The following is a 27,408-nucleotide window of genomic DNA, read 5'->3' as shown; positions in this document are numbered from 1 at the left end:
TGTGTGTGTGTGTGTGTGTGTGTGTGTGTGTGTTCACTTCTATGACAGGAAGTGGATTACACATTTCACTTTGTTTCCTCTGGAATTATGGTTGGCCATTGTGTTAATCAGAATTCTTAAGTATTTCAAAGATTTTTGTCTTTATAATATTGCTATTATTATATAAACACTTCTTTTTGTGAGGAGTGAGTAGATTTTCTTAGCTTTGTTTCTAAGCATTAGTAACAAATTTTTTTGTTTTTTTTATTTAATCTTCTTAACCTTTGTATACTTAGCCATACATGGGAAAGCATAAGAATGGGGCTTTGATTTGCATTTGAAAGAACATCAATGGTATAGTGAAATTTCATTGATTTTGCCTTTAATTGAGGAATTAATTTAATTTCCCTTTGGCATGGAAGATTTTTAGGACTACCTGTTCAATTTTTTAATGGTTTTAAATTATTTCAGTTTCCTCCCCTTTCCCCGGCTTGTTTGAAGGAACAGGGAATAAATAATAAGTGAAGTGAATGTGCTTTCTTTAAAGATAATTGGTTTTTCTGTTTGGTTTGTTTGTTTTTTTTTAGACAACTGATCCTGATTTTGGAACTCTACAGCCCTAATGATGTTTATGACTATCTAATGCATATTGCACTAAAACTGTGTGCAGATAAAGTTTCTGAAGTTCGGTGGATCTCCTTTAAGCTAGTAAGGGGAATGGGCGGAGTGGGAGTGGGGGAGTAGGGGGGTGAGAGAGAGAGAGAGAGAGAGAGAGAGAGAGAGAGAGAGAGAGAGAGAGAGAGAGAGAGAATATGAGCAAAAATTTCATTTTTCTTCTAAAACTACAGATTGAAGCATTTTCTCTTTAACTGCCATGATTTGTACACTCTATACAGAATGTCATTTTGCAAAATACTTTTTTATAAAATATATTTTTCAGTGATGATAGAGAAGTCATTTTTAAATGTTTATACAAATTACTTGCTGTTCTTTTAAAAGTTATGGGCTTTACATTACAAAATAGTTTTGAATAAAAATAAGACATCAGCTCTTGTGGAAACAACAGTATTGTTTGATATTAACCTTCATCAGTCCAACACTAATGGAAAATTGTTTTTGAACTAGTAATTTACTATCATTTTTACAAAAGTCTTGCTTAGCTATTGTTCAGGTGAAAATGTTTATAAATTTGAAAAGGCACAGCAATATGTATTTCAGTGTTTCTTTTTTCAAATTTTCATTTTTATGGAGCATTTTTTTCCTTCAGTGTCTCATAACTTAAGATAACAATCTTCTACCATGCCTATAATTAAGAGAAGAAAATATATATTAAAAAGCCTCACATTAAAATTGTATTGCCAAAACAAATAAATGACTTTCAATTTTTTAATCTGTCTTTTAATCTTTTTCCCAGGTTGTAGCAATTTTGCAGAAGTTCTATTCAAACAATGCAAGTGCTTTGGGATTAAATTTTATCAATGAACTCATAATCAGATTTCGACATTGTCCCAAATGGGTTGGAAGGCAAGCTTTTGCATTCATTTGTCAGGTTAGTATACATTTTCTTTGAGCCAGTATGCACAAGTACTAGGTGGCTGATAACTTTGTTAGAGAGAATCATAGTTATTAATTTTTAAAGCTATGATGGACATTTTAATGATTATCTAGTCTAGTACACTATCATTTCCCTTTTTATTAGAAACTGAGGCTTAATAAATTGGGCTAGTAGTTAACATATTTAGTTATAGTAAATAAAGGATCTTTGATCATTATTACATTACTAACTCATTTGGTTTATGCCTTTATTTGAGTTGCACTCAGAATCCTGAACTAAAGTCCTCACCTTTATAATTGTACTCTGAATTAGCCATTTGAGGAAGGAAGCGAGTGATTGTCTTTGTCAGGAGATTTTTGATGAAGACATTTAAATATAACAGAACTATACTTAATTTCAAAAAAGCTTCTTTTGCTCAAGGATTTATTTATGCCTGCATTGTAAATGTGGGATGTCAACTTACACACTTTATTTGACATTTTTTATGGTAGCAAGTTCGTTTGGGAGGAGAAGGGGAAATGATTTACATTAATGATTTCCTTTTAGCTTTTTATTTTTTGTGATCAGAGTTGAAAGAAAAAAAAATGATCACAATTTAGTACCTCTTATAGTACTAGATCAATCTTCTTTATGGTGATCAACTACATATAGTAAATTTGGCTGACTCAATAGTTGAGTTCCATGATTTCCCACTGTATTATTATACTTTTAAGTAAGAAAGCTAGCCTAGAAAAAGAATTTTAGGTTAGAAATTCACAGCTAGATTCTCATCTCACTTCTATGGCTTACTAATGGGCAATTCATAATTGTCTCTCTTAGCCTTAGATTTGTAAAATATTTAAAATATAGATAGTATTTGAACTGGTGCTTCAAAGAAGTGTTATGAGGATCAAATGTGAAAACATAAGGTACTATTGCTATTATTATATATTATACATTTGAGCTACTAGTTTTTAAAGTATAATGCACATTTTATGAATCTCAAAGTAAATAGTTATCTGTTTCTAGAGAGTGGTTGAAGTTTTAAATTAAAACACATGCATATCCATTTTCATGGAAAGTCCTGATTTACAAAAGAATTTTTCATAGAAAAAATGTGGCTTACTAACATGAGCTTCTGTTAATGGGTTTGATTACTTGCATGTATAATTTTTTTTCATAGGCAGTGGTAAGAGAGGAATGTATACCTGTAGACCAGTTTGTGGAACACCTACTTCCCAGTCTTTTAAGTCTTGCTTCTGATCCTGTGCCAAATGTAAGGGTTTTGCTAGCCAAGGCCCTAAGACAAACACTACTGGAAAAAGGTAGGTTAAATTCTGGAGGGAATAGAAAAAATTTTTTAAGTTATTTATCATTACTTAAAGAGGTAGTTTGGTATGGTAGAGAGAGTGTAAGATGAGACAATAGAAATTCCAGTCCTAGTCCTACTGCCATCTAGCTGTGTGAACTTGGGTAAATCATTTATCTTTCTGAGCTTTAGTTTCCAATTTATACTACCCATCTCACAAACTCTTGTGAAGTTCAAATGAAACAATAGAAAAAGCCATAAATCGTTAAATGAATATAGACCGATACTATTGTATTAACATTCTCTGTAGACTTATTGGTTTGTTTTGTTGCCATTCAGGCATATCATTTTAATGATCTGTTTGATGTGGGTGAGAATATTTCATTTCTTAGACAAAGACAAATGTCTATATATTAGTGGTTATCAAAAATACAAATATAGGTCAATCTTGTGGTTGGGGACTCATTCCCACCAATTAAAAATTTTTTAATCTGAAGAGAGCAATAGGAAAGTTGTCTTGAACTCATTTCTATCCATTATCCACACAGGACTTAATTTTATTTATATATACATATGTATATACATAATATACATATATATTTATATATATGTGACAAGGTCTCCCTATTACTTGATCCAGTAGTAACTGCTCCTGAATTTCCAGTTACTTCTTAGTCCCATCTTACCCTGACTGGAATGGGAACTTTGACATATATTTGACATATAATATTAGAAATATTTGGCCAATATTTCTGATTTGAGCTAGTTGGCCTTAGGCAGCCCTGAGGTAATGCCCCCTGCATTCAGGAGCTCACCATACTGGTCTTGGACTTAATGTGAACACTTGATTGGCCTTACCTACTTCAGCCCAGAACTCTTATGTTCAGTTGTTTCACCAGTCTCTTCACTAGCAAAGGTTATGGGTGTGCAAAACGACACCTGGCCAAAAAGTGCTTTTAGAATAAATAAGATCCAATCGATGAATTAATCTTTGCCAGGACTTAGACCATGAGTTCAGGATGGGGGGAGAGTGATTAAAGAGGATAGTTAAGGGAAAATAAGTTACATTTTTTTTTTGTTTTCTTGGTGGTGCTCGATTGAATCTTCTTTCAGAAAGTTCTGACCTAGGAGGCAGTTCAGAGTTTAAGAGAAGTTCTTTCATTAAGAGAACTGATTAAATTAGTGGGCCTCTAGTTCTGTGGGTTAGTTTTTCAAGGAAAGATATTCTTTTGTCTGGAATTTTAATATCAGAACTCAGTACATGTGACAAATGTGATCAAAACTACTCACTTTCTTTTTTTTTTCTAGCTTATTTTAGAAATGCTGGTAACCCTCATCTTGAAGTTGTTGAAGAAACTGTATTAGCCTTGCAGTCAGACAGAGACCAGGATGTTTCCTTTTTTGCCACCCTAGAGCCAAAACGAAATATTATGGATACAGCTGCTCTAGAAAAACAGAATTAATTTGCTTTAAATCTGAATTATGATTGTATAACCTTCATATCATTTTATGGTAACAATGAAGAAGGGGAACTGTTTTGTATCTGCCTGAAGAGAAAAGACTTCTTATCTTATATTCATAACACTTACTAAATGAAAACTGTCATCTGCAGCAACATACATTTCATATTGGACAGTTACTTATTTCAGTTATGCTGTGCCTACTTTGCTTTTGCCTTTCCCCTATGAAAATGAGCCAATACTGTGTAGATCTTTTTAGTTTGATGCATAACCAGAATCTTCATACCATCAGATTGCCTGATAGTAATTTTATACCATATTATTTAAAATTATTTTTCATAATAAAGTAGTTTACTACCAGCTTTAAAGCCTGAAGTTTAGTAAACTTGTATATTTTGATGCACTGATACCCCTTTTTAATATAGTTTATGGTGTCACATTTTATTTTACCTGAAATATTGTACATATGTGAATAATTCTTGGCCAGAAGAAAATATATTATTCCAGTGTCAACCTCCTATCACTAAAACCTTATAAATACACCATTTTCATTTATACTCTACTTTGTTGTTGCAAATTAGCCTGATTTGTGTTTGCTTTTGAATATACATAATATTTTCTTAAATGTACTAAAGAAAATGTATAACAACTTTTTATATTGTAGTTTTTATTCTTATAAACTGTTATTGGAACTTTCTTAAGCACTTAATTATTTCTCTTGCTGCTGGAACTATATTATATTCATAAGTGTACATATTGGCCATTCACAGGAATAAAATGATATAAAAACAATTCATTGGTTATGTTAGCACATTTATGAATATGAAAGGAAATTTTCTGGTTGAAATGTACCGGTAGTAACTAGCCATAGTTCTTGAAATTGAACAGAAGTAGGAAACAATGCAGGTAACTAATAACTAATCAATATGCATATTATCCATAACAGTGATCATGGCAGGGGGAGGTGGGAGGGGAAGACAACATTAAGTTTATCTTTAAGTACACAGAATTTAGACATTATGTGTACAGTTTAGAATAAGGAGAAACTGATCTATGTGGACCAATTTTCATCAGATGATTATTCTACTTTTTATTGTGGTCTATTTACTACAAAAGCCCAAATCTAAATACATATAAATATGTCCATGTAAAGTTTTGTGTTTCTTTTCCTTTTGAAAAATGAAACATAAGCATTCCAGTTTTATTCTAAGAGTAACCTGTAGAGGGAGTATAAGTTAGAGCTATACTACCCTAATAAGTTTGAATAGGTTTTTCTGAAGAGACAGAATTTCTTGGTACAGGTGGCCATTTTTTCTCATTCTCTTTAGCTTATTATATTAAAAAAATAGCAAGACAATGCAGAGAAATGGATACCATTCTGGGCTTGATGGAAAATAAACAGTATGGGTTAAAATGTCAAAAGATATTATTGACTTTTAATTTGTAGGGGAAACACTTTTGCCAACTTTTGTCAAGTACAGGTTAGTACATGAAGGGTACACTTTTTTTTAATAAGAACTTTCAAACATCCAATAGAGCTAGCTAATGTAAATAGATGGAGATACAGTTTTGCTATATAACAAGCAATTCTGATTACTTATTGTCTGGAAATTAAGATTGTTACATCAAGTAAATTGTTAGCCTAGCAGCAAGTAGAATTTGTTCAACTGGAATTTTGTATTTTGTGTAGGATTTAATTTTATACCAAAGTCTACCAGATTATATTCATATTGTGTTTAGAATTTTGCATGATAGATCATACATGCTTTTAGAACTTACAAGTAAAGTTGTTAGTGCTTTGGTGGATAATTTAAGCTCTAAAATTCCAGTTGTACATTAAAATTTTTCTGTGATTTAATATAAATGCCTCTCCAACGCAAAATTTTTTATGACTGAAGTTTCTCTGCAAAAAAAGTATTTTTTGTAGCTTTTAATATCTTTTCTACTTCTAACATTTGAGTATTTTTAAATAACTCAGATTTTCTAAATTGTTCTCCTTTTACTTTCCATTTTGTTTTTCCTACCATTAAATTTCTTAGTGTTGATTGTACTTTTTTAAAAAAGTGTACATAGATACATGTTTTGGTGTTTGTAACTGATCATCACTTCTAAGCTTCCTGCTTTTATTAATAGTCTCTTCTTCAATGACTCACTGAAAACATAGTAGTTATGTTTCTCACAGAATATTTAGTTGGATGTGTTGTTAAATAATAGGCTATTTTCTAACTTTTCCAAAATGGAAATGTTTCCATTATTAACAATTTTTTAAGCACCTTTCAAACTCCAAAAATTCATTGCCATTTAAATACTTGACAGGTTTTGATATCACTTTCTAAGTTTATGTAAAAGGATATCTGCATGCATTAGAAGAGGGGAAAATGTAGAACTTTCTAACATCAGGCAATGTGCAGATCTGCTGAAATGGCTCATCTTTCTAAGATGTCAGTTTTTTCCTTCATCCTGGAAATATGATTTTTAAGCATGACCAAGGCAGCTCTTTTAGACAAGGTATATTATGGTGATTTTAAAAACTATATTTACATGTAATTCCTCAAGTCGGTTTATTTTTAATTATGCAAAAATGTGTACTTTAAATGCACATGCCACAAAGGTACATTTTTATAACAGCAGCAAGAATTTAATTTAAATTTTACTACGGGACATGAAATTAACATTAGTGGTGCAATATTGTTTGGATACTGTAGAAAACTATCAGGCACTTGTAATCCAAAGCATGTAGTCATGTTGAGAATTCAAACTCACTGTTATCTATGTTATATAAATAATATACACATGGCATCTAATAGGATATTGCCCTAGTGACAGAAAACAGTGTTTTAGAACCCAAATAAATGGGGACACTCTGGAAGTGCCACTGATTGTCAAAATATAGAATCTATGTAACTTTGTATTTATCTCAATAAACCTTATGATTGTTTTATGGAATGTATATGTTCTTTTTTTAATAGAAATTTTATTGGCTTCCATTGATAAGAACAAATAAGCAAACAAAAATACTAGAGAAACAAACACCTATACTGCAACCAACACATTACCTCAAGAGATTATTTATCATACTGTCCTAAACATCTGTTATTTACTGATTATTTACCCTCCCTATCACAAGAGAAGCAATGTGAAGTAATAGGTAAGAGTAGGGAGGAGGCCCAAGTTTAGGTCCTGCCCCAGATATGTTACAGTATGACCCTGTGAGAGTCACTTGTATCAGAGAAGGGAATTTGTATGCTAGAATTAATGGAAATTCATGTCTGGATCAAAAAATCAGATTACAAAAACTCACTCCAAAAGATTTAACCTAGTATTCACATTGTCCTTTTTTCCCTGATATTTGGCCTCTAGTTTTTCATATTCTTTGTTTCTTATGGCACAAAAATACTGTTGCAGTCACATGCAATAATTGATAGGCCTTTCTTCAGTTAGGAGACACCTATCAATCCTTCAGTGCATTGTGTTCTCATTTTTGGGGGTACTACTTCTAATGCTGCAGATGACAACCCCTATGCCTTCTCTCTCTGTGTAGTCAGCCTTTGTCTGTGTTCTCCTGAAAGTCATCTATAGTGAGTCCATGCAATGTGATGGGGGATTCCTTCCTCCCTCCAGATCTCTTAGCATTAAGAAGGGGCCACTGTATGTAGCATGTGGACTGTCCTTCTTAATTGTTGCTACATGACTATCAGCTTGCATTTTTTTCTCTCATATCCCGTCTCTCGTATCTTTGTTCACAGAACTTGTTGGCAATAATATGGGGCATAGCCTGTTTAGACACACAGAACCTATCTTCATTGCCCTTTGAGTGATTGGCAGTTTGGATTCTTTGGAGATGAATATTCTATGGGTTCTATGATTCTTCTGCTGATGCCTTTGTTCTCTTACCACAGAGCCAACACTTCACTATAGTATAATGCTCTCTCTTGGACTTAAAAAGATGAGATTTTATATCTGGGAATAGCCTGGGTTCTCTGAAAGACCTAAAATTTCCCCTAAACAATTCTGCCTACCCTCTTCCTTCCTGTTCAGTTCTGGGCTTAATTCACTCCTATCTGCAGTGTGTATGTCAAAGCTATATTGTGATGATGAACTACTTCTGGCCTGTCCTTCCAAATGCCTGTCACTCACCAGTGTTATAATTAAAAGGAGGATACCTATCTATTTATTAGATGTATATGTAGATGGAGTACAGAGAGAGGATAGGATGACACTTCTCCTTTATAACAGTTGCCCAGGCAGGATCCTTTAGGTCAATGTATGTTATCCCTTCAGGACCCACCTGTGGTTAATTGATATTAATTATTGGGCTCTTCAGCTGGTAACGTTGATAATTTGACTGCGTGACTCCCTTCCCAAATAAACTTTGAATAATCAATTCAGGAAGGTACTTTAAACTTTGAATATATTTGGCACAGAAGGATAATGGTATGGGATAGAGGTATTGGAAGACCCTACTTTAAATTGATAATAATGAATCTCTAACTGCAGGCAAATGAAGGAATCAAGATGATAGCTTCTCTCTGGTACAGCCTGACCAGGGCTACACCAGAGCAGGCAAACTGCTGTGTAATCTTCAGCTTCTTCTTCAGTAGATCTTAAGCCTAATCAGTTGAGATATCCACCCTTTATCCACCCTCTTCTTCTTCTCCTGCCCACTTCCTGGTTCCCTCCCAGGCCCTGGGAAGCCTAGATGACTAAGATGATTGACTTCCTAATATCTAGGGGCAGTAGAAACAGAGATGGTGGTCTGATACAGGTTGATGATGGCACAGGAAACACAGGAGGAGCTTGCAGGGTTGTGTTTGCAAGTCTCAATTTCCCCAAAGACCAGGATCCACTGATCTCCAGCCTCAAGCACAGGTAAAGACCCAGAACCTCTGCCAGGGCACCAACTTCCCTCTCCCGAGTCTGCATGCCTCTCTGGGAACATTCCGACATCCAACCGATCCACCTGTCAATCACCGAGTGAACTCCAAGCTCCCAGAGATTCAATATAACACCAGACACCGGTTCTCATCCACTTGATTTTTCTTTTGTGGATAGTCAGGCCAAGCAAAGTGATTATGAATCTCATTTAGGAGGCTCTGCAATGTTCCAGGGTTTGATGAAATCACAAAGTCAACCCTCAATACCTGGAGGATCTCATCATTTACATACAGCAGACAACTTTTTCAGCTTTCCCATCACTTTGGCAGACTGGGTGAAGCATAGGGATACCTTCTTATAATAATATTTTAAATGCATAAAATAAAGCACATAGGACTACAAAGGAAACCAATTATTGAAATAAAAGTGTGATCTTCCCCCATTCCCAATGCAAGTTCTTAAACCCTATAGAATTCATCCAAGGCAACTTTGGGATTGTCATCTCCAGGTTAAGAACTCCTACTTATGGAGAGTTCCAGTCCCTTTTGGATTTCTTTGTTGAATGGCCTCTGTGACAAACAAGTCTGAGCAAACATTGCCCAGGTTTATGCCTTCCTTGATAGCAATCCAATGAGCATTTATTTATTAAGAGCTTACTCCATCACTGTGCTAGAGATCTGAAGTACAGTTTTTAAAAACTGTCTCTTCACTGAAGGAATTTGCATTTTTTTTCATTAGAACATTATAAGTTATTTGTGACATTTTAAAAGAATGTTGAAGGACCCTAAAAGTTGCAAAGAATCAAATCCAGTGTTGTAAATCGCCTCAGGTCATCTAGTCCAATCCCTTCATTTTTCAGATGGGGAGATTGTGACTCTTAAGGTAAAAACTGGGGTTAACTTATAGTTTTATCTGGGTTCAGAAGGGTGAGTAAGAGACAAGAATGAACAATAGGTTGGGACCTAAGAAGCTGGAGAAATACAATTTAGAATAGGTTTGGCATTTGGAGGCCCAGCTGCCAACACAGATCCACCTAGCCAGAGAGTGTGTGAAACTACCAAGTGAGTAGACTGACAAAGGTTTTATAAACAGGGGTTTTAATAATAATTGAGGGTCAGGGATAATGGGGAGAGGTCACACTGAATCAAGTCACTAAAGACCACACAGCGGCTGGGAGAATGAGTTAATGCCTACACTGCACTAATCAGACTATTACAGACTAGAAGGGAAATGGGTCTCTCACAAAGTCATGTCCACTTCAGCTCCTCTTGATGGCACAGGAAATGGGTCCACAGGAAGGTAAATCCAGGAAATGCTAACCAAGGAACTTGCCTCAGCCTGGGATGTCCACCACCCCAGCTAGATCTTCTTGCTCACTTGATCTTCCCTGGCAGGTTTTTCTTCTCAGTGGTAACTCCACACTCCTTGGGATCCTTACTGGGCAGTTAAGGCATCTACACCCTCTCCCTTTCCAGAGTCCTCAAGGGCAAACAGTTTTCTTCCCTTCATTCCATTTAGAATGTCCATGGCTGACAGTCAAGCTTTTTCCTCTAGCCTGTTTGCAAAGCCTCCCAAAAAACTAATCTTAAACATCTTATTAATTTATCTTACAACATGACCCACTAAGGGAGAGTAAGTAACTTGGCACATTGGGTCAGCATAGGGATTTGACCCCAGAGCCTCTCTTTCCCCATCACTAAACATAGGAGACACTTTGTTAAATAAGAGCCTTTACTAGTGCATTTTGCTTTACTAAATCCAAAGCTTTTTTTAGTCAATGAACAATAATAGTTTCTGTAGTTTTCTGTCAACTGTACCAGTGTCATGTTTTGGGGAAAATACCCTCATATAAATAGTTCTGGTAACAATTTGCTATTTTGGTTTTGTAAAATAACTTTTTTTTAAGTGTATTTTTCCAAACATATTTTGAGATCTCTTTTTCCTGAAAAAAAAAAAAGATTTTTGGTTTTTGTTTTAAATTATAACCAGAGGGACTTTGCACAGTGAAGCAGGCTCTGGGACCAAAAACCTGGACTTTTTGAGATGCCTTCTGTTGTGTGCAGATGCAAAGCATGGAATCCCTGCAAAGGTACAGGGACAGCCTCACCCAGAGTTCCAGGGGACCCCCTGGAGAACTTTGGGTGAGGGGCAGTTGAGAAGGGTTGAAGACAGTTAATTTGTGGGAGTGGATGTGAGCAGACACTCTGCTTGTCTCTCCTGACTTGGGGTTTCTCCTGAGGTGGCCATTGTAGCTTAAGTCAGTGGTTTCTACTCATAGAGTTAGCCTGTTTGTTATTACTATCCATCATTAATATAATTATATAATTATTTAGTGATTAGAGAGTAAGATATTTATCTATAGCAAGAGAGCCAGTTTTAGTTAAGTGCTTCATCCCCTCCAGTGAGGAGGGGAAAGGGGGCATCAATTTAACAGTTCAGGGTCACCTTTCCTTTATCCTAAAACCTTCATTGACTTCTCTAATTTTCCTTGTTAATTCCTAATATAACTTTTTACCTTCAAATCTGTGCCTGATAATTATTTGGGAAGATACTTACAATTCAGTCTGTATATTTAGTTTGAATCCTGTTGGCTGCCAGTTTAAGATCTCCTCTGTCCTCAACAGTTAGATAGCTAGCTGTTATATCTCCTCTAACTGACCTGAGAGGCATATAAATTAAAGAAAAGGAATATTATTGGGGTTTCAGCCATAACAGAAACTTACCAGAAGAATCTTATTCCTGTCTTCATTACCAACTGAAGCAGAAGCAGTGAGAGGGGGAGGGGTTTGAGAATCAGGAGTGTTTTACCCCCTCCTTTCCTCACTGTAGCCTGTCAATCTCTGGCTCTTGACTTAAAGCTCTATTTGGCCCTGACACATTTATCTGCTTCTCCAAACTATCTGTTATTATCATCATAACACTTCCACAAATATGTGGGCTCATCTGACCTTCCCTTTAAGAGTTAGTGAATGTAGCCCTGGAATAGAGTACTATTCAAGAAATTCAATGTGAAAAAAAATTGTAAGTGAAATAAATTTTTTTTTAAACTCTGACATTCAAGAAGTTCATAATCTAAGGGGAGGAAAGGCATGCAAACAAATAAAATATTTTTAAAAGTAGAATGTGGAGGGAAAGGTAATATGAAGTATGTATAAGAAAAAATATCAGTGCCCCATCTCTGTGACATTTAAACTTTATATAAATACTATGTTTAATACTTATGAATATCAATGTCTTTTAGCCAAGACCTTTTAGCTTAGACCTCAAGTTTCTGAATGTCTAGGGCAGGGGTTGGCAACATATGGCTCTTGAGCCATATCTGGCTATTTTGAGGGCAGGAGCCATAAAATCAATTTTTTTTCAGGCGCTGTTACAGGAGCGCGCACTGTGAGCACTGTACGGCTCTCATGAAATTACATTTTTAAAAATGTGGCATTTATGGCTCTCACGGCCAAAAAGGTTGCAGACCCCTGGTCTAGAGGGTTTAGAAAGTGTTGTACTGTGTAATTGTACCTTTGAACTACATTACCCAGCATCCCTTTCCTCTTTCGTCCCCAGGTTGCATCCTTACACTGTATTGATAAAGTTGTGATAAAGAAAGCCTTCGCTCTCTTCTGGTACTCTCCTCCTTGTTCTCTCTCCCGAGGGGCCCCCCCCAACCCCCTCCCCCCATCTGGGATCCTCCTCTTTGCTAAGGCTATCACTATCCTTTACTTAAAGTTATTATTAATAAAGGAGTTATTGGATATTTTTAATCTTACAATACAGAATGTTGGTACACAAACAGTCCATGACAAGTAACCTAATCCAGCCTTCACCTAAAATTCTCCTGATGATTCGATACTTGCTTGCTCCAATCTCCATCTCAGTTCTTCTATTTTGGTGCCTCCAGACCCATCATACTTCATTCTTGCCACCTGCATCCCATACACTCATGTACTCCCTATCTTCACTGTCTTCAAACTTGTTCTAGGAACAGTAATTAAAACGTTACTATGTCTGAAAAGGGGTGTCAATGGGCTGTGCTGCAACTGCACTTACTATCCTTGTGACTTTCAAGAGACCAAAATGCTCTTTTCTTTGTGTTAACTCCTGTTATAATCTCAGCTTCTTGAAGTCAGGAACTTTTTGTATGTAACAGTGTCCTATACACAGTAGGTGTTTAATGAAGGTGTGAATTGCTTCATTCTTTTTTCTATATCCAGTTCATAGCACAGTGTTTGGCAGACAGGTGCCTCATAAATATAAATTGATCGATTTGTTGAACTAAATAATAATGGCTATGGAATTGGATTTGTAGGCAAAGTTGTTGGATTAGAATCCTGGCTTTGCTAATTAGTATCTGTGTGACTTTGGACAATTTATTTAACCACCCTAGACCTGTTTCCTCCTTTGCAAAATGATAGGGTGGGACTGGATTTTTACAATTTCTTCCACTTCTAAATTTCCATGATCCTTTAAATCTGAAACTACAACTTGACAGTTGTACCCCTAGAGTAGCAACAAGTATCCTATAAGGTACTCATGTAGAAGTTGCAAAAATCCTAAATGCTAGTTACGTCATGTGGGAAGATAACAATGAATATATTGGGGTCTTCCTTCAGCTCCAGATGTAGTTAACACTAAGGATCCACTTTCTGAGCTGAAGATAACCATCACTTTTGAGATAGTAAAGCTGTCATTAGACATTTGAAAAAAGTTCCTTTTTAATTCACATTTTATGCATAGAATCACCTAATTTTAAAAATAATATAAAATGGATTCATTTTAGATAAATTTCTAATTACCTTCCCTTTTTACATTCTACATTTTATCATACTTATTTATGTACTTATAAACTAATTAATGGGACTTTTAAGAGCCTACTAGCGTGGCAGGCATTTGTGCTAAGCATTGTCGATATGAAAACAAAACAAAAAAATGACAGTCTTCCCTCAATTAATTTACATTCTACAGAGGAATGGGAATGGTAATTAAAGCATTACCATTTCCAAAAAGAGGTGAAAAAAAAGTGGGCTGCCCTATGACTGCACTAACTGTCTCTGTGACTTTCAAGAGACCAAAAGGCCCTTCTCTTCTATGTGTTAATACCTATTACAATTTAAGCTTCTTGAGGGCACACACACGTACATATATGAGTATATACTTTAAAAAAATGTACCTTATGGCTCCAGTCCTGAGTCCAGTCCCCTTCAAAGGACTTTTGACCCAGACTTGATTCCATCTGGTGGACTTTATCCAACTAAAGCAGTCAAATTTTCTTTGACATTAATGTTCTTGCCTTAGTCAGGGAATTCTCTAAAACAAAGCTAAAGTATGGTTCATGCCTAGACTTCTTATGTGAGGAATTGGGTATCCCCATATGTGGATAACAATAGAACTCAATGGAAAATATGGATATCAAATACAGGACATTTTTCCTTCACAGAAAGAAGATCCGTAGTTCAAAGATACACATAAAAAATATTGGAAAAAAAAACACCCAAATACTTGACAATTGCCTCAGTTTCTTCCTATTTGCTGGAAAAAAAAGTGAAAAGAACCATAGAATCTGAGAGTTGGAAATGCCCTCAGAGGTTGTCTAGTCCAACCTCTACCCCCAACTGGAATTCTCTTTGCGATAATTCAACAAACATTTATTTATTTTTTTTAAACCCTTGTACTTCGGTGTATTGTCTCATAGGTGGAAGAGTGGTAAGGGTGGGCAATGGGGGTCAAGTGACTTGCCCAGGGTCACACAGCTGGGAAGTGGCTGAGGCTGGGTTTGAACCTAGGACCTCCCGTCTCTAGGCCTGACTCTCACTCCACTGAGCTACCCAGCTGCCCCCTCAACAAACATTTATTAAGCATTCACACCACATATTATGTACAGGAGACCGAGTCATCCCACTTTTGCAAAACCCCAATTGTCTGGAAGTTTTTTCTTTAAAACAAACTAAACTCTGCCTCAACAATTTAAGATAATTGGATTTAGAGCTAATAAGGACCTGGACTGGATGATCTCTAAACTGAGGCCAAGAGATGAAGGGATTTGCCCAGGTTCAGACACGCTATTTTGAACCCAGTTCATCTGATTGTAAAGCCAATGTCCTTTACCACAGTTATCACCAGCTTTGAACTCTGCCTTTGACAAGAATTCATTTGTGACCACTCACTGTGGACAAGTCATTACTTACCCTGCAGGGTTGTTGTCCTGAAATAATCTGCAAACCTTAAAGAGTTTGTCTGTCAATTATAATAAACTTTGTGCCTTGGTTTCCCCATCTCTGAACTAGGGATGACAGTATGCCAATCTCATAGACTTGTTGCAAGGACTGAATAATACTGTATGTGAAGTCCTTTATAAAACCATAAAAACTTTGCATGGAAATGCCAGATATTATTATGGCTATCAATAATGCTGATGATATCAAATACCTTTTCCACAGGAAAATCCTTCAAGTTCTTGACTTTGATAAAAGTCTAAGCCAAGTTCAAGCAAAGAGGATGATAATACATCACATTTCCCAAATGGTATTACCCCCCAGACCCCCAACATTTTGATGTTGCTAGACTCTCCTCCAAAGGTACACATGTCCAACTTATCCATTCCTTCTCATTCTGAATAATTCTTGTCTGTGTGTTATCATAAGTCCTCAGTGTATTTGTCTAATGTCTTGATGGCTTTTGTCTAGATTTTTAAGCATTCTATGAGTGGTTCAGAAGCACATAGCCCATTTGCTCATCTGTTATTCCCAGTTTGTCCAATTGTTATGCCTCATTCTTTTTATATGACCAACCCCCCAATGCTTGAATTTATAGTAAGAAGATATATGTGTATATTTGTAAGCAATTATATGTATATAATATGTATTATGGGGTATAATATATATTTAGACATAATTGTGTACAATATGCACATAAAGTATACTTATATATGAATATAAAATTATGTAAGTATGTTTATATATAAATATAAAATTATATATTAATATAAAATCCAGTTCCTCCAGAAGTATGTTGGCATATTAGTAATATCAAAGAAGGATCTCACATTCAGTGTATCAACAGTAGCATAGTTATGAATTTTTTTTTATTGTATTAAACCAATTTGTTTCTCAGCATCCATGGTCCCCTTTTTCTACCACTCTACTGACATTGCTGCAGAACTGGGGGCTGATAGACAAGTTTTATGAACCATTTCATATTTTATTTTTCATGGATTGTCATGGGCCAAACAATTCATTCTCTTTCTCCCTCCCTCTCTTCCTCTCTTTCTCATGGCTGTTTGAAAAAAATTGTTCTCATCTGGCCATTCAATGGGGGAAAGCTCTGAATGCTTGGGTAAATGCCCCATCTAACTCACAAACGAGTTTGTGGTCCATTAGTTACCCTCAATCTGTTAGTTAGCCATCTGCTGAGCTTGTTCACATATAAGTGCATATACAAATATGAATGTCAGATATTATTGCTGTTATTAATAATGGTGATTCTATATGAGGGAGATTGAGAGAGACATATAGATGATGAGGGCTGGGCCCCCTCAGCCAGGCACCAAGTGGCATCAGACACCCAATATATTGTTCCTCCAAAAGTATGTTGACTTGGAGTATCATGTGATGTAAATAATATTGTGTGATAGTAAATGGTTATTGAAGACATATTTATTTGGATATTAGGGGGAATTCAGGGGGAAAGAGGAAGGCCTATGAACTTGAAGTAGTTTGTATTTTTCTTTGCCAAATGGGTTGTTAAAGGGCAAAAATATCCAGATCCTTCAGCTCTACTGGGGATAAACCTGCATGTGGAGCTCACAGCATAGGGCTACCAAAGCCTTCCTGGCTCATTTGGCTCCAGGCCAGACATTCTTTTAACATCCCTGGTCTCCTCCCTGTTAGAAAAGCCCTCATAGGTTCAGAGTGGAGGAAAATACATGTGTTGCCCCCACATCCATTCTGACCTTCCAAAGGGAGATCACAATTAGTGCTAAACCAAGCCTTATCTCCAGTTATCTGATGGGTGACCTTGGATCACTTTTCAGTCTGGGTCTCAGGTTCCCCAACTTTGGGGACATCCTATATAGCCATATTGATCTTTTCACTATCTATGTATTATATGTGCTTGGAATGTGTTCTTGTCACTATGGGCTTCCTAAGGGGACAAAGGCTTATTCCAGCAGGCAACGGATTTTATTTTGGCCACAGCAACCCAAAATATTCTGGTGTGGGGCAAGCATTCACACATGATTAAATCAGTTCTATGAACACTAAAGTATTAGGGATACAACTGTCCTCAAGGAGCTTACGTGGGGTGGGGGAAGGAGGGAATTATCTTGTATCATTTGAAGGATATTGAGAAGACTAATATGGAGATGGAGCGGATGGCCCAAGAGGCAGATTACTTTTAGCGCTAAGCCCAGGATCCGACCTGGCTTCGGGATCGGCCCTGGTCCCGGGATTGGCCCTGGTCCCGGCTGGCCAATTCCCATTCATTTCCTCTCCCCTCCCTCCCCCCAGTCCCCTGCATGTTTGTGCCCCAGTGCTCTCCTCACAAGGCCCTGGAGGAAGCAGAAAGCGTTGCTCCTGGCAACGCAGTCAGTACCCACTGTATTTGACCCGGCGCAGATGCGGTGGACCCCAGAGTGGGCAGGGGCCCTTGCTCAGGGCCAGGCCCGGTTGGGAGGGGTCGGGGATGGGGGACCAGTGCCAAGTCTCGTCGGCGGCTGCGGCGCATGAGCGCTAGAATGCTAGGCAAACCACGAACGTCCAGCCAACCATGGTCATCGTTCTATCGGGCCGTCGGGCGGCGAGCAACAAGCTTGACTCCCCAGAGCCGCCTGGGCAGTGCCGCTAAGCAGTTCTCTCTGCGCGTGCGGCTGGAGGAGACTGGCGAGATATTTCGACTGCACAACTGCCGCCACGAAACCACCCTGCGGGAACTGAGGGAGGAGCTAGATCTGGTGTCCGGGATTCCCTACCACTTCCAGCGCGTCTGTTACCTGGACCAAGGTGGCGCCTCATGTGCCGCCTGCCCAGGACCTGACCCCTTCAGGGCATCCACCCCACATCTTCCCTGCGAGCACCCCCAGTCGGCCTTCTCTGCTTAGAACCTGGACCCCAGACCTCACCTAATGCCTGAGACCAGGACCCTCAGATCCCATCACTCTTCTTAGTCCACAGAACTCACATCCCCACTTTCACCCTGTTGGAGCCTAGACCTCAGATTCTTGCTTTGGGGAATCGGACCTCAAATGCCTAGAAAGATCTCAAAACCCTGCTCAAGTTCAGGATCCTAATCACATGATGGCTTCCTTCAACCTAAGTCCCTCAAATCAGTGTGGGAACCATGAATTTTTCCCCTTTTCACTGTTGCCAAAATTCTAGGAATCTGGGGGACATGATTCATCTCCCTATTTGCACTGAAACAGGCAGGCAGGGGTGGGGTGGGGAATGTGCTTCAAGGAAGCATAAAAATGGTTGCTTTTTTTTTTAAGACTAGTGACTCTAAACTGGGCCAGGAGAATGTGAAGAACTGATGTTTGCAGGAATGATGGAGAGAAGGTGGATGAATAGCAAAGTAGTCTTGCCAAATGTTTCTTCATTTTTAATATTTTAATTTTTGATGCAGACCCCCCCCTTTAGACACTGAAACAAGTTGAACAGCTTTTAAGAAACCCTAAAAGAGAAATTTTAATTTTATATTTTAAAACCAGTGGGACCTGTTTTGATTTTTAAATTTTTACTTTATTCATTAATATCTCCCACTAAGGTCATCTTCTGATTCTTTATTTTGGTGTGAAAAGTGATCCTAAGAGTTCAAAAGCTTTGGTAGAAGCTCTGGTGAACCTTACCAATCTGGGAAAGAATCTAGCACTATAACCAGCTTGGAATATGTATACTTGTAGTCTAAGCATTCACATGCTTTTAACTATGGCTTGAAGGAAGCATTCATACTTGATTAAATCAATTCAACAAACATTTAAGTGTTAGGAATGCAAAGATAAAAAAGTATAATTCCTGCCCATGCAAACTCCATTTTTGGAGGAGGTGAAGGGGGAAGGAAATCCTCTTGGATCCTTAAAAAGATGTTAAGTGCTAATATGGAGGCAATATGACTTAGTGATAAAAAGTACTTCACTTGAAGTCAGAAAACCTAGAGTTGAATCTAAGGCTCTGCCATTAACTATAACTGTGATTATGGGGGTTTAAACCATTTAAACTTTCACTGTTTCTCCATCTCCTCAACTGAGAAAGAAAAGAAAGGAATAATAATGCTTGTGCTATTTATCTCACGAGTTGTTGAGAAAAATGCTTTGTAAACTTTACAGTACTATATAAAAAATGAAATTTATCTGCTAGACTTCTGTTTTGTTCCATTTTTTAGTCTTTTCATGTCGAACATAATCAACCATTAAAATATGTTGATGATTCTTTTAAAATATTAATAATTATTATCCATACCTTTTATTTTCCTTACAGGAACATAAGGCACTCAATAATTTTTTAAAGAATTCTTGTAAAGGGATAGGGTCTTCATTCAGTTTCATAATCATCAGACACTATAAGTGGGACCTTAATTAATGTCTTCCAGCTCCCTAATTAGTCCAAGTTTCTAACAACATATACTGTAGATATAGTTTTCATTTGAACAATATCATGCTGACCCTTATTCTTCTCATTTGGAAATTATGGTAATTGGATTGATATTTACTCTTGTTCTCGTTGTGAAAAAATGCAGTTTAATACTAAACAATAACAGAGGGGCATAGTTAACTTAAGAGAACATTTAATAAAAACTACATTATATTCTTGAAAGTAATATTCCAAGTTACAAATTCATAGAAGCCTTCCCCAAATACTGTAGAAACTAATTAATAATATGGAAATGATGTTATAACATCCACATATGTGATCTTATGTCCATTATATATTTAAATTCTGGCAAACATTAGACACATGTTAATATATTTGAGTTAGACCTTGTAAATATTCCATTAACAAGTTAACATTTCTGAAAGATAAGGCATTGACATCCCACTAGCTACTAATAATATGAATTATAGTTTATGTTTATATTATGTGTAACAATAACTCGATAGTACAAAACTATAAGCACATTTTATTCTAATATACTTTTAAATAGATATACTTGCAAAGGAGTTACTTCATATATTGATTTTACTGACTTGTGCATTTTTCCATATTATGGTTGAAATTTTTTTTTAAATTGTCATTGTTATCTTCTGTTAGGCTTTTGTTATTGATATAAGAACCCAATTACATTTTTAAAAGGTCATAAATACAATAAATCTGATTTGTACAAATTTATCAAATGAGATTTGTTTACAAAATCCTCAACTTTTTTTAACATCAAAGGTCAGCCAATCTAGCTATTCAGTTAATAATTTATGTCTAATATCTTATTCTTTTGTGTGGGGAAATTCCCTGTAGGAGTTTTGATGGATGATTCCACATTAGCGTTCCATGATATTGTTCCTGGTGGAACACTTTCAATGTATATCTGGCCACAGGATGGATGGAAAGAACTTGTTTTCGCTGCTGTGGAAGGGGACTCTAGTAAGGTGTTTTCATGCTTCTTTAAATGAATATTATTCTTTATGAAGTAAGTATAAATCTTAAAGAAGATTCTTTTGAAGCTTTCCCCCCCCCAAATGTCTGCATAAAACTTAAAGAATTGCTCTTCCTTGTTTATCAAGTGCTATATATTATTTCTGTTCAGTCTCTTGATTTGAAATTTTTTTTCCCTTTTATGACTCAACAAGTTTTCTTTCCTCCTCCAAATGGATCAGTATTACTTAACTATTTATACAAAATTATACAAATTGAGGAAGATAGGTTTCACAGTGGTTAGAGTACTGGGCTTAGTGTCAGGAAAACCTGAGCTAAAATCCACCTCAGATACTAGCTATGTGTCCTTGGGCAAGTCATTTAACCTTCATTTACCTTAGTTTAACCTCAACACTAAAATGAGAATAATAGTAGCACCCACCTCCTAAGGTCGTTGCAAGGACCAAATGAGATATTTGTAAAATGCTTGGCACATAGTAGGTGCTATATAAATGCTAGCTATTATTATTGTTAGTGCCACTTGTCCTTTTCAGAGCATTTTCCAATCTTTCAGGACATTATACCAATTTATCTCAGTCAGAATCTTTCCTTGTTTTCCAGAAACTGCTGGATAGATAACTGAACATCTCTCCTAATAAAGGATATCTGAATTTATTAAGTATCCTTAGGTTTTTATATGATTTACTTATTACATGGTAATTCCATTTTTCTTGCCAGCTATCTTGTCTAGGTGTTACTGAAGATTCCTTATACAGAACTCCACATTCTTTACTTTTAACAGCAGAGAAACTTAAGGAATGGATAGATGACCGAGCTTTCGTGGCTTTGTATATTACAGCACATAGAGGCCATTCGGAAGCTGTACGTTTTCTCCTAGCAAATGGTAATATCTATACCTCGTAGCTTCTATTTTGCTTTAATTCTTATTGTAGTACTATTTGCATGCATAAGATTTGAGAGGAGGGGGAACAAACATTTGTTGTCTACTATTTGCCAGGCAGGCATTGTGCTAAGCACTTTACAGATATTATCTAATTTGACCTCACACCAACCCTCTGAGGTAGATGCTTATGATCCTTATTTTACACTTAAGACAGAAGGAATAAAACTATGAACATTTCATTTACCCTACTTTATATCCTGTTGGCATTCAGCTGTATTTGTATCTTTGTGACCCCATGGACAATATCAAGCCAATACTACTGTCCATGGAGTTTTCTTGGCAAGGATACTGGTTTGTTCTTTCCTTCTCCAATGGATTAAGAGAAACAGAAGTTAAGTGACTTGCCCAGGATCACATAGCTAGCAAGCGACTGAGGCCAAATTTGAACTCAAGTATTTCCTGACTCCAGGCCCAGTACTCTATCCACTGAGCCATCTGGCTGCCTCCACTTTATATCCTACTTTTTTCTCCTAAAGCTTTCCCAACTAGACTTCTTTTTTAACACAAGTTATGTTTCTGACCTTCCTTCTTAACCCATATCTTTGCATGTTGAGAATTAGCTTTTGAGACTTTGGGGTAGAGATTCAGTACTGATTTCAGCCCTGGCTCTGAAGCTGAAGCTAGCTTGGGTTTTACTATGTCTGATCTAGTACCTTCTACTCCAACCGAACTTCAGCTTCACCTTCTTGAAACATTTTAATATTTTATATCAGGGACTGTGATTTTTTGATGTTTTTATATTTTCAGAACAGTGCCTGGTACATAGTAGATATTTAATACATGTTCACAGATTGAAATAAATTCCCTAGCACCTAGTACAATGCCTGTGTACACTTTAGGTGCTTAAGAGATAATTTATTGTCCCTGTCCTCTTGGAGCTCACAATTTAGCTTCACAATAAAACATATAAAATATTGTATCTTTTTGTTACTTGTATAGTTACTTGCATTAGAAGTGAAAACCAAATACAATATGAATCTAGATAGATGATGGAAATAGGCTCATTGAAAGCTATCTAATGCAATTAAGCAATCCTTAACCCTTCCAGAAATGGTGGAGCAGAATTGAAAACATAACAAAGCAGAGTCCATTCTCCCCAAGACCATTTCCTGCATAATGGCTTTGAATTCTTGATGTTGAGTCATTTTTCAGTTGTGTTTGACTCTGACTGACCCCATTTGGAGTTTTCTTGGCAAAGATACTGGAATGGTTTACCATTTCTTCTCCAACTCATTTTACAGATGAGGAAACTGAGGGAAAAAGGGCGAAGTGACTTGGCCAGGATGACACAGCTAGTAAGTGTCTGCGACCTGATTTGAATTTAGAAATATGAGTCTTCCTGACTCCAGGCCCAGAACTCTATCCATTGCTCCACCCAGCTACCCCAGGGTCTTGATTTCTGAAGGTCTTACTTTAAGTCCTGCCTCTGACATTTAATTACATCCTAGCCATGGACAAATCACACTCTGAGCTCCAATTTCCTCATCTGTGAAATGGGGCTAACAATTTTTGTACTATCTGTGTCAGGAGATTATGAGGAGAAAGTGCTTTGTAAATCTAATGTGCAATACAAATTTTATTGTAATTAATAAAAATGTCTGTGAAGAGAGAAGCATGGTAGAAAGGAGCCCTACATTTGGAGTCAAGACTAGAGTTTCCAAATGATCTTCAACAAGTTACTTCCCGTTCTTGGCTCTAGGTTTCTCATTTGTAAATTGAGAATTGCTACTTGAAGTTCTCAAAGAATCTCCTACTTCTAGATGCTGTGAACCTATGACCAGCGGATAATCCTATTTTCCATCCACTTACAACTTTGTAGACTTCTGCAGCATCAAACCCTTTTGTACAGTACCAATCTAGATTTTTCACATTTCAAGATAAAATATGCATTTTTCATAACCCAGAAGACTTTGATGCATTTGAATTTTTGGTCATATCTTAAGTGGAATTTTCTTTCGCAGTGAAACTGTCTTAAAGGCATGGAAAATATTCTGGTTAAAGAAACTTTTTTTTTCTGAGAAAGATTACTGGTGGCACCAGTGTTATAATAATCTTTTTAAAAATTTAAACCCCACAAGTGAACAAAAATGAATTCGAATATGTGCCTAATTTATGTGTATTAAGTTTTTAAGCATTTGCTTCTAATATATGTATATATATATTGACTTCCCATTTGTCCCTTCTTACTCCCCTTCCTTCACCTTAGCATATAATGCCTCATTCAGAAAAGGCTCAAATTGAATAGAATCCTGTGTGATTGGAACCTTGTTATTATTCCTTCCTGTGTGACTGTGGTTTTCTTGGCAAAGATCCTGGAGTGGTTTGCCATTTCCTCCTCCAGTGGATTAAGGCAGACAAACAGAAGTGAAGCGACTTTCCCAGGGTCAACTACTAAGTGTCTGAGGCCAGGTATGAACACAAGTCTTGATACCAGGCCTCGCACTCTATCCACAGAGCCACCTAGCTGCCTCCCTGGTACTTAATAAACTCCTATTATGTGTCCATCCCATTTGAGGTGACAATACAAAGCAGCAGGTCAATGACTTGATTCCTGTTTGCAAGGAATTCACCATTAAGAAATATATTCATGAATGTTGTAGTTTTGTTCTCTTAAAATAAATATAAAGAATTTTTTACTTTATATAAATATAAAGAATTTGAGTACTCTGTCATTCCTGTTGTCTCAGAACATGTTACTTAAATGTGCTGTTTTGCACATGGGGTTAAAAACAAAAACAAAAACAGTAGCATGGGCTATTTCTTTTTGCAGGAACCAGTAGTCAGGGTAGAACACCACTAGGCAGAACTCCTCTTCATGCTGCTGCAGCCGCAGGGCAAATCAGCACTATAAATCTACTTCTTGATCATGGGGCATATCTCAGTGACAAGGATTTTAAGGGAGAAACAGCAACAGACGTAGCACGCCGCCTGAAAAGTAAGCAAGTTGAACTGATTTTTTTTAGAAGAATTGATGTTGGAAACAAGCGAGTCTTCCATTCTGATGATATTTGTTCAGCTGCCAGAACTCATCTGAAAAGGGCAATATATAAAGTCTTGAGTCTTACTCTAAAAGTTTTGAATTCCGATGTTTACTTGGGGAAATTTTTAAAGTTCAATCCAAGATTCCTCCAATAGACTTAAAAAAAATGAAAACAGTGGAAGAACTACAATGAAAGACAATTATTAAAACAGAACCTATCTATCTCTCCATTCCCCCTCCCTCCCCACCTTTTTTTACAGATGAAGAAATTGAGGCTGAAAAACATTTAAAAACTTACCCAAAGTGACTCAGATAATTAAAAGGCAGCAAGACATAGTGCAAAGAACATCACAGATGCAGTCAGGAGATTGTCTTTTGAACCTTAGTCTTTGCACTATGAATTATTCGACCATGGAGGAGTCACTTAAACTTTCTTGATCTCATTTTCTTCATCAGTAAAATGCTAATAAAATTCACACTTTCTACTTTGCAAGGTTATTGTGGGAAAAAGTTGGGACTAGGACTCTACAGGGCCACAACAAAATCAAAATAAAAACTTTTCTGTCTAGAACCTAGGACTTGTCCTGTTTTAGCCAAATGCTAGTAGGTGATTTGGGTATACCCTTGGGACAAAGTGTTACCCCAGATATCTAATGTGATGTGTTGAGCAAGCACACAAACTATTTATTATATAAATTTCAGATCACAAAATATATGATTCCTTAGCCTGTTCTTGATGTCAGGGGATCCAGGTATTTTATCCTTGAAAAACTGGGTTTCTGGGAACATGGACTTTCCCCTTCACTTCTCCTATAATATTCCTCTCCCTTCCACTTCCTTCCAGAAGAACATGTCTAGTCAGCTATTTAAAGCAGACAAACTTTTTTTTTTTTTTTTGCACTGCAAGAGAACCTTGGAATATAGATTTTACAAATTAGGTATGGCACAGGCTCCTTGTTCAATTCAGCTTGACACCTATTTGCATATAAATTCATTGCTCCCCTTATTGATAGTCCTTTTCATACCTGCACTTGCGTCTCCATTCACAAGAGAGCGGAGAGAAATAATCCTGACCACAAACTGTGATCACAAGTAAGGTCTTTTCTGTCTTGTCCCCAGGCATACCAATCAACTTTATCTTGTGGAAAAGAAAGACTGAAACCAAAAATAAAAAAAAGAAGTAAACGTATGGCAGAGCACGGAGCCCCTGGTGTCCCCCAGTGTGTCGCGAAGCCTGGAAACCTAGATATACATTGTGAAGTAAGTAGAGCTGCCCCTTCTCCAGCAGTAGTGTTCTTTCTTCACCCTTTCTCCTCTCCACCACTGTAGCTTACCCCAAACCACCCTCCATTTGCTGCAGGCCTGCCATCAATGATCAACCTCATTTATGCAGCTTTCCAATTTGCTCCCCTTCCTCTTGTCCTGTCTAGTAACTTATATCCTCAAAACCCAATTTAGAAAACTGGTAAACCTTTAAAAAAAGGATTCTCTGCTTAATGAAAGGTGATCGTTTCCTGGAATTTCAAGATGGAAAGTCTTTTTTTAAAAAATTTTTTAAAACATTTATTAATATTCATTTTTAACATGGTTACATGATTCATGCTCCTACTTTCCCCTTCAACCCCCGCTCTCCCCGCACCCATAGCCAATGCACATTTCCACTGGTTTTAACATGTGTCCTTGATCAAAACCTATTTCCAAATTGTTGTTAGTTGCTTTGGTGTGGTAGTTTCGAGTCCACATCCTCAATCATGTCCTCCTCAGCCCATGCGTTCAAGCATTTGTTTTTCTTATGTTTCCTCTCCTGCAGTCCTTCCTCTGAATGTGGGCATCATTCTTTACCATAAATCCCTCAGAGCTGTCCTGTGTCATTGCTTTCTGCTGGTACAGAAGTCCATTGCATTCGATTTTACCATATTATATCAGTCTCTGTGTATAGTGTTCTTCTGGCTCTGCTCCTTTCATTCTGCATCAGTTCCTGGAGGTCTTTCCAGTTCACATGGAACTCCTCCAGTTTACTATTCCTTTGAGCATAGTAGTATTCCATCACCAGCATATACCACAATTTGTTCAGCCACTCCCCAATTGTAGGACATACCTTCCTTTTCCAGTTCTTTGCCACCACAAAAAGCACAGCTATAAATATTTTCGTACAAGTCTGTTTATTTATGATCTCTTTGGGGTACAAACTCAACAGTGGTATGGCTGGATCAAAGGGCAGGCATTCTTTTATAGCCCTTTGAACATAGTTCCAAATTGCCAGCCAGAATGGTTGGATCAGTTCACAACTTCACTAGCAATGCATTAATGTCCCAATTTTGCCACATCCTCTCCAGCATTCATTACTCTCTCCTGCTATCATTTTAGCCAATCTACTAGGTGTGAGGTGATACCTCAGATTTGTTTTGATTTGCATTTCTCTAATTATTAGAGATTTAGAACACTTTCTCATGATACTTTTGATTTCTTTACCTGAAAATTGCCTATTCATGTCTCTTGCCCATTTATCAATTGGGGAATGGCTTGATTTTTTATACAATTGATTTAACTCCTTGTATATTTGAGTAATTAGAACCTGTCAGAGTTTTTTGTTATAAAGATTTTTTCCCAATTTGTTGTTTCCCTTCTGATTTTGACTACATTCTTTTTGTTTGTATAAAAGCTTTTTAGCTTAATATAATCAAAACCATTTAATTTACATTTTGTAATTTTCTCTAACTCTTGCTTGGTTTTAAAGTCTTTCCTTTCCCAGAGATCTGAC

General features: G+C 36.8%; 2 protein-coding genes across 2 annotated transcripts in view; both read left to right on the top strand.

Annotated features, from left to right (window-relative positions):
* The window catches only part of LOC123233566 (serine/threonine-protein phosphatase 4 regulatory subunit 1-like), a 65,098-nt gene extending 59,884 nt beyond the window's left edge, over window positions 1–5,214 (top strand). Inside the window, exons 21-23 of the mRNA XM_044659636.1 lie at window positions 1,394–1,528; window positions 2,697–2,838; window positions 4,131–5,214. Coding sequence (XP_044515571.1) covers window positions 1,394–1,528; window positions 2,697–2,838; window positions 4,131–4,285 — 432 coding nt within the window. The 3' untranslated portion in view covers window positions 4,286–5,214. The remainder of the gene's footprint in view (window positions 1–1,393; window positions 1,529–2,696; window positions 2,839–4,130) is intronic.
* Window positions 5,215–17,879: 12,665 nt separating this feature from the next.
* Window positions 17,880–27,408, top strand: part of ANKRD60 (ankyrin repeat domain 60) — a 73,684-nt gene continuing 64,155 nt past the window's right edge. The window contains exons 1-5 of the mRNA XM_044659635.1: window positions 17,880–18,144; window positions 20,587–20,717; window positions 21,442–21,607; window positions 24,438–24,602; window positions 25,661–25,739. Coding sequence (XP_044515570.1) covers window positions 17,880–18,144; window positions 20,587–20,717; window positions 21,442–21,607; window positions 24,438–24,602; window positions 25,661–25,739 — 806 coding nt within the window. The remainder of the gene's footprint in view (window positions 18,145–20,586; window positions 20,718–21,441; window positions 21,608–24,437; window positions 24,603–25,660; window positions 25,740–27,408) is intronic.

Source organism: Gracilinanus agilis, chromosome 2 (genome assembly GCF_016433145.1).
Source record: "Gracilinanus agilis isolate LMUSP501 chromosome 2, AgileGrace, whole genome shotgun sequence".
Taxonomy (NCBI): Eukaryota; Metazoa; Chordata; class Mammalia; order Didelphimorphia; family Didelphidae; genus Gracilinanus; species Gracilinanus agilis.
This window is presented reverse-complemented; position numbering and strand designations above follow the sequence as displayed.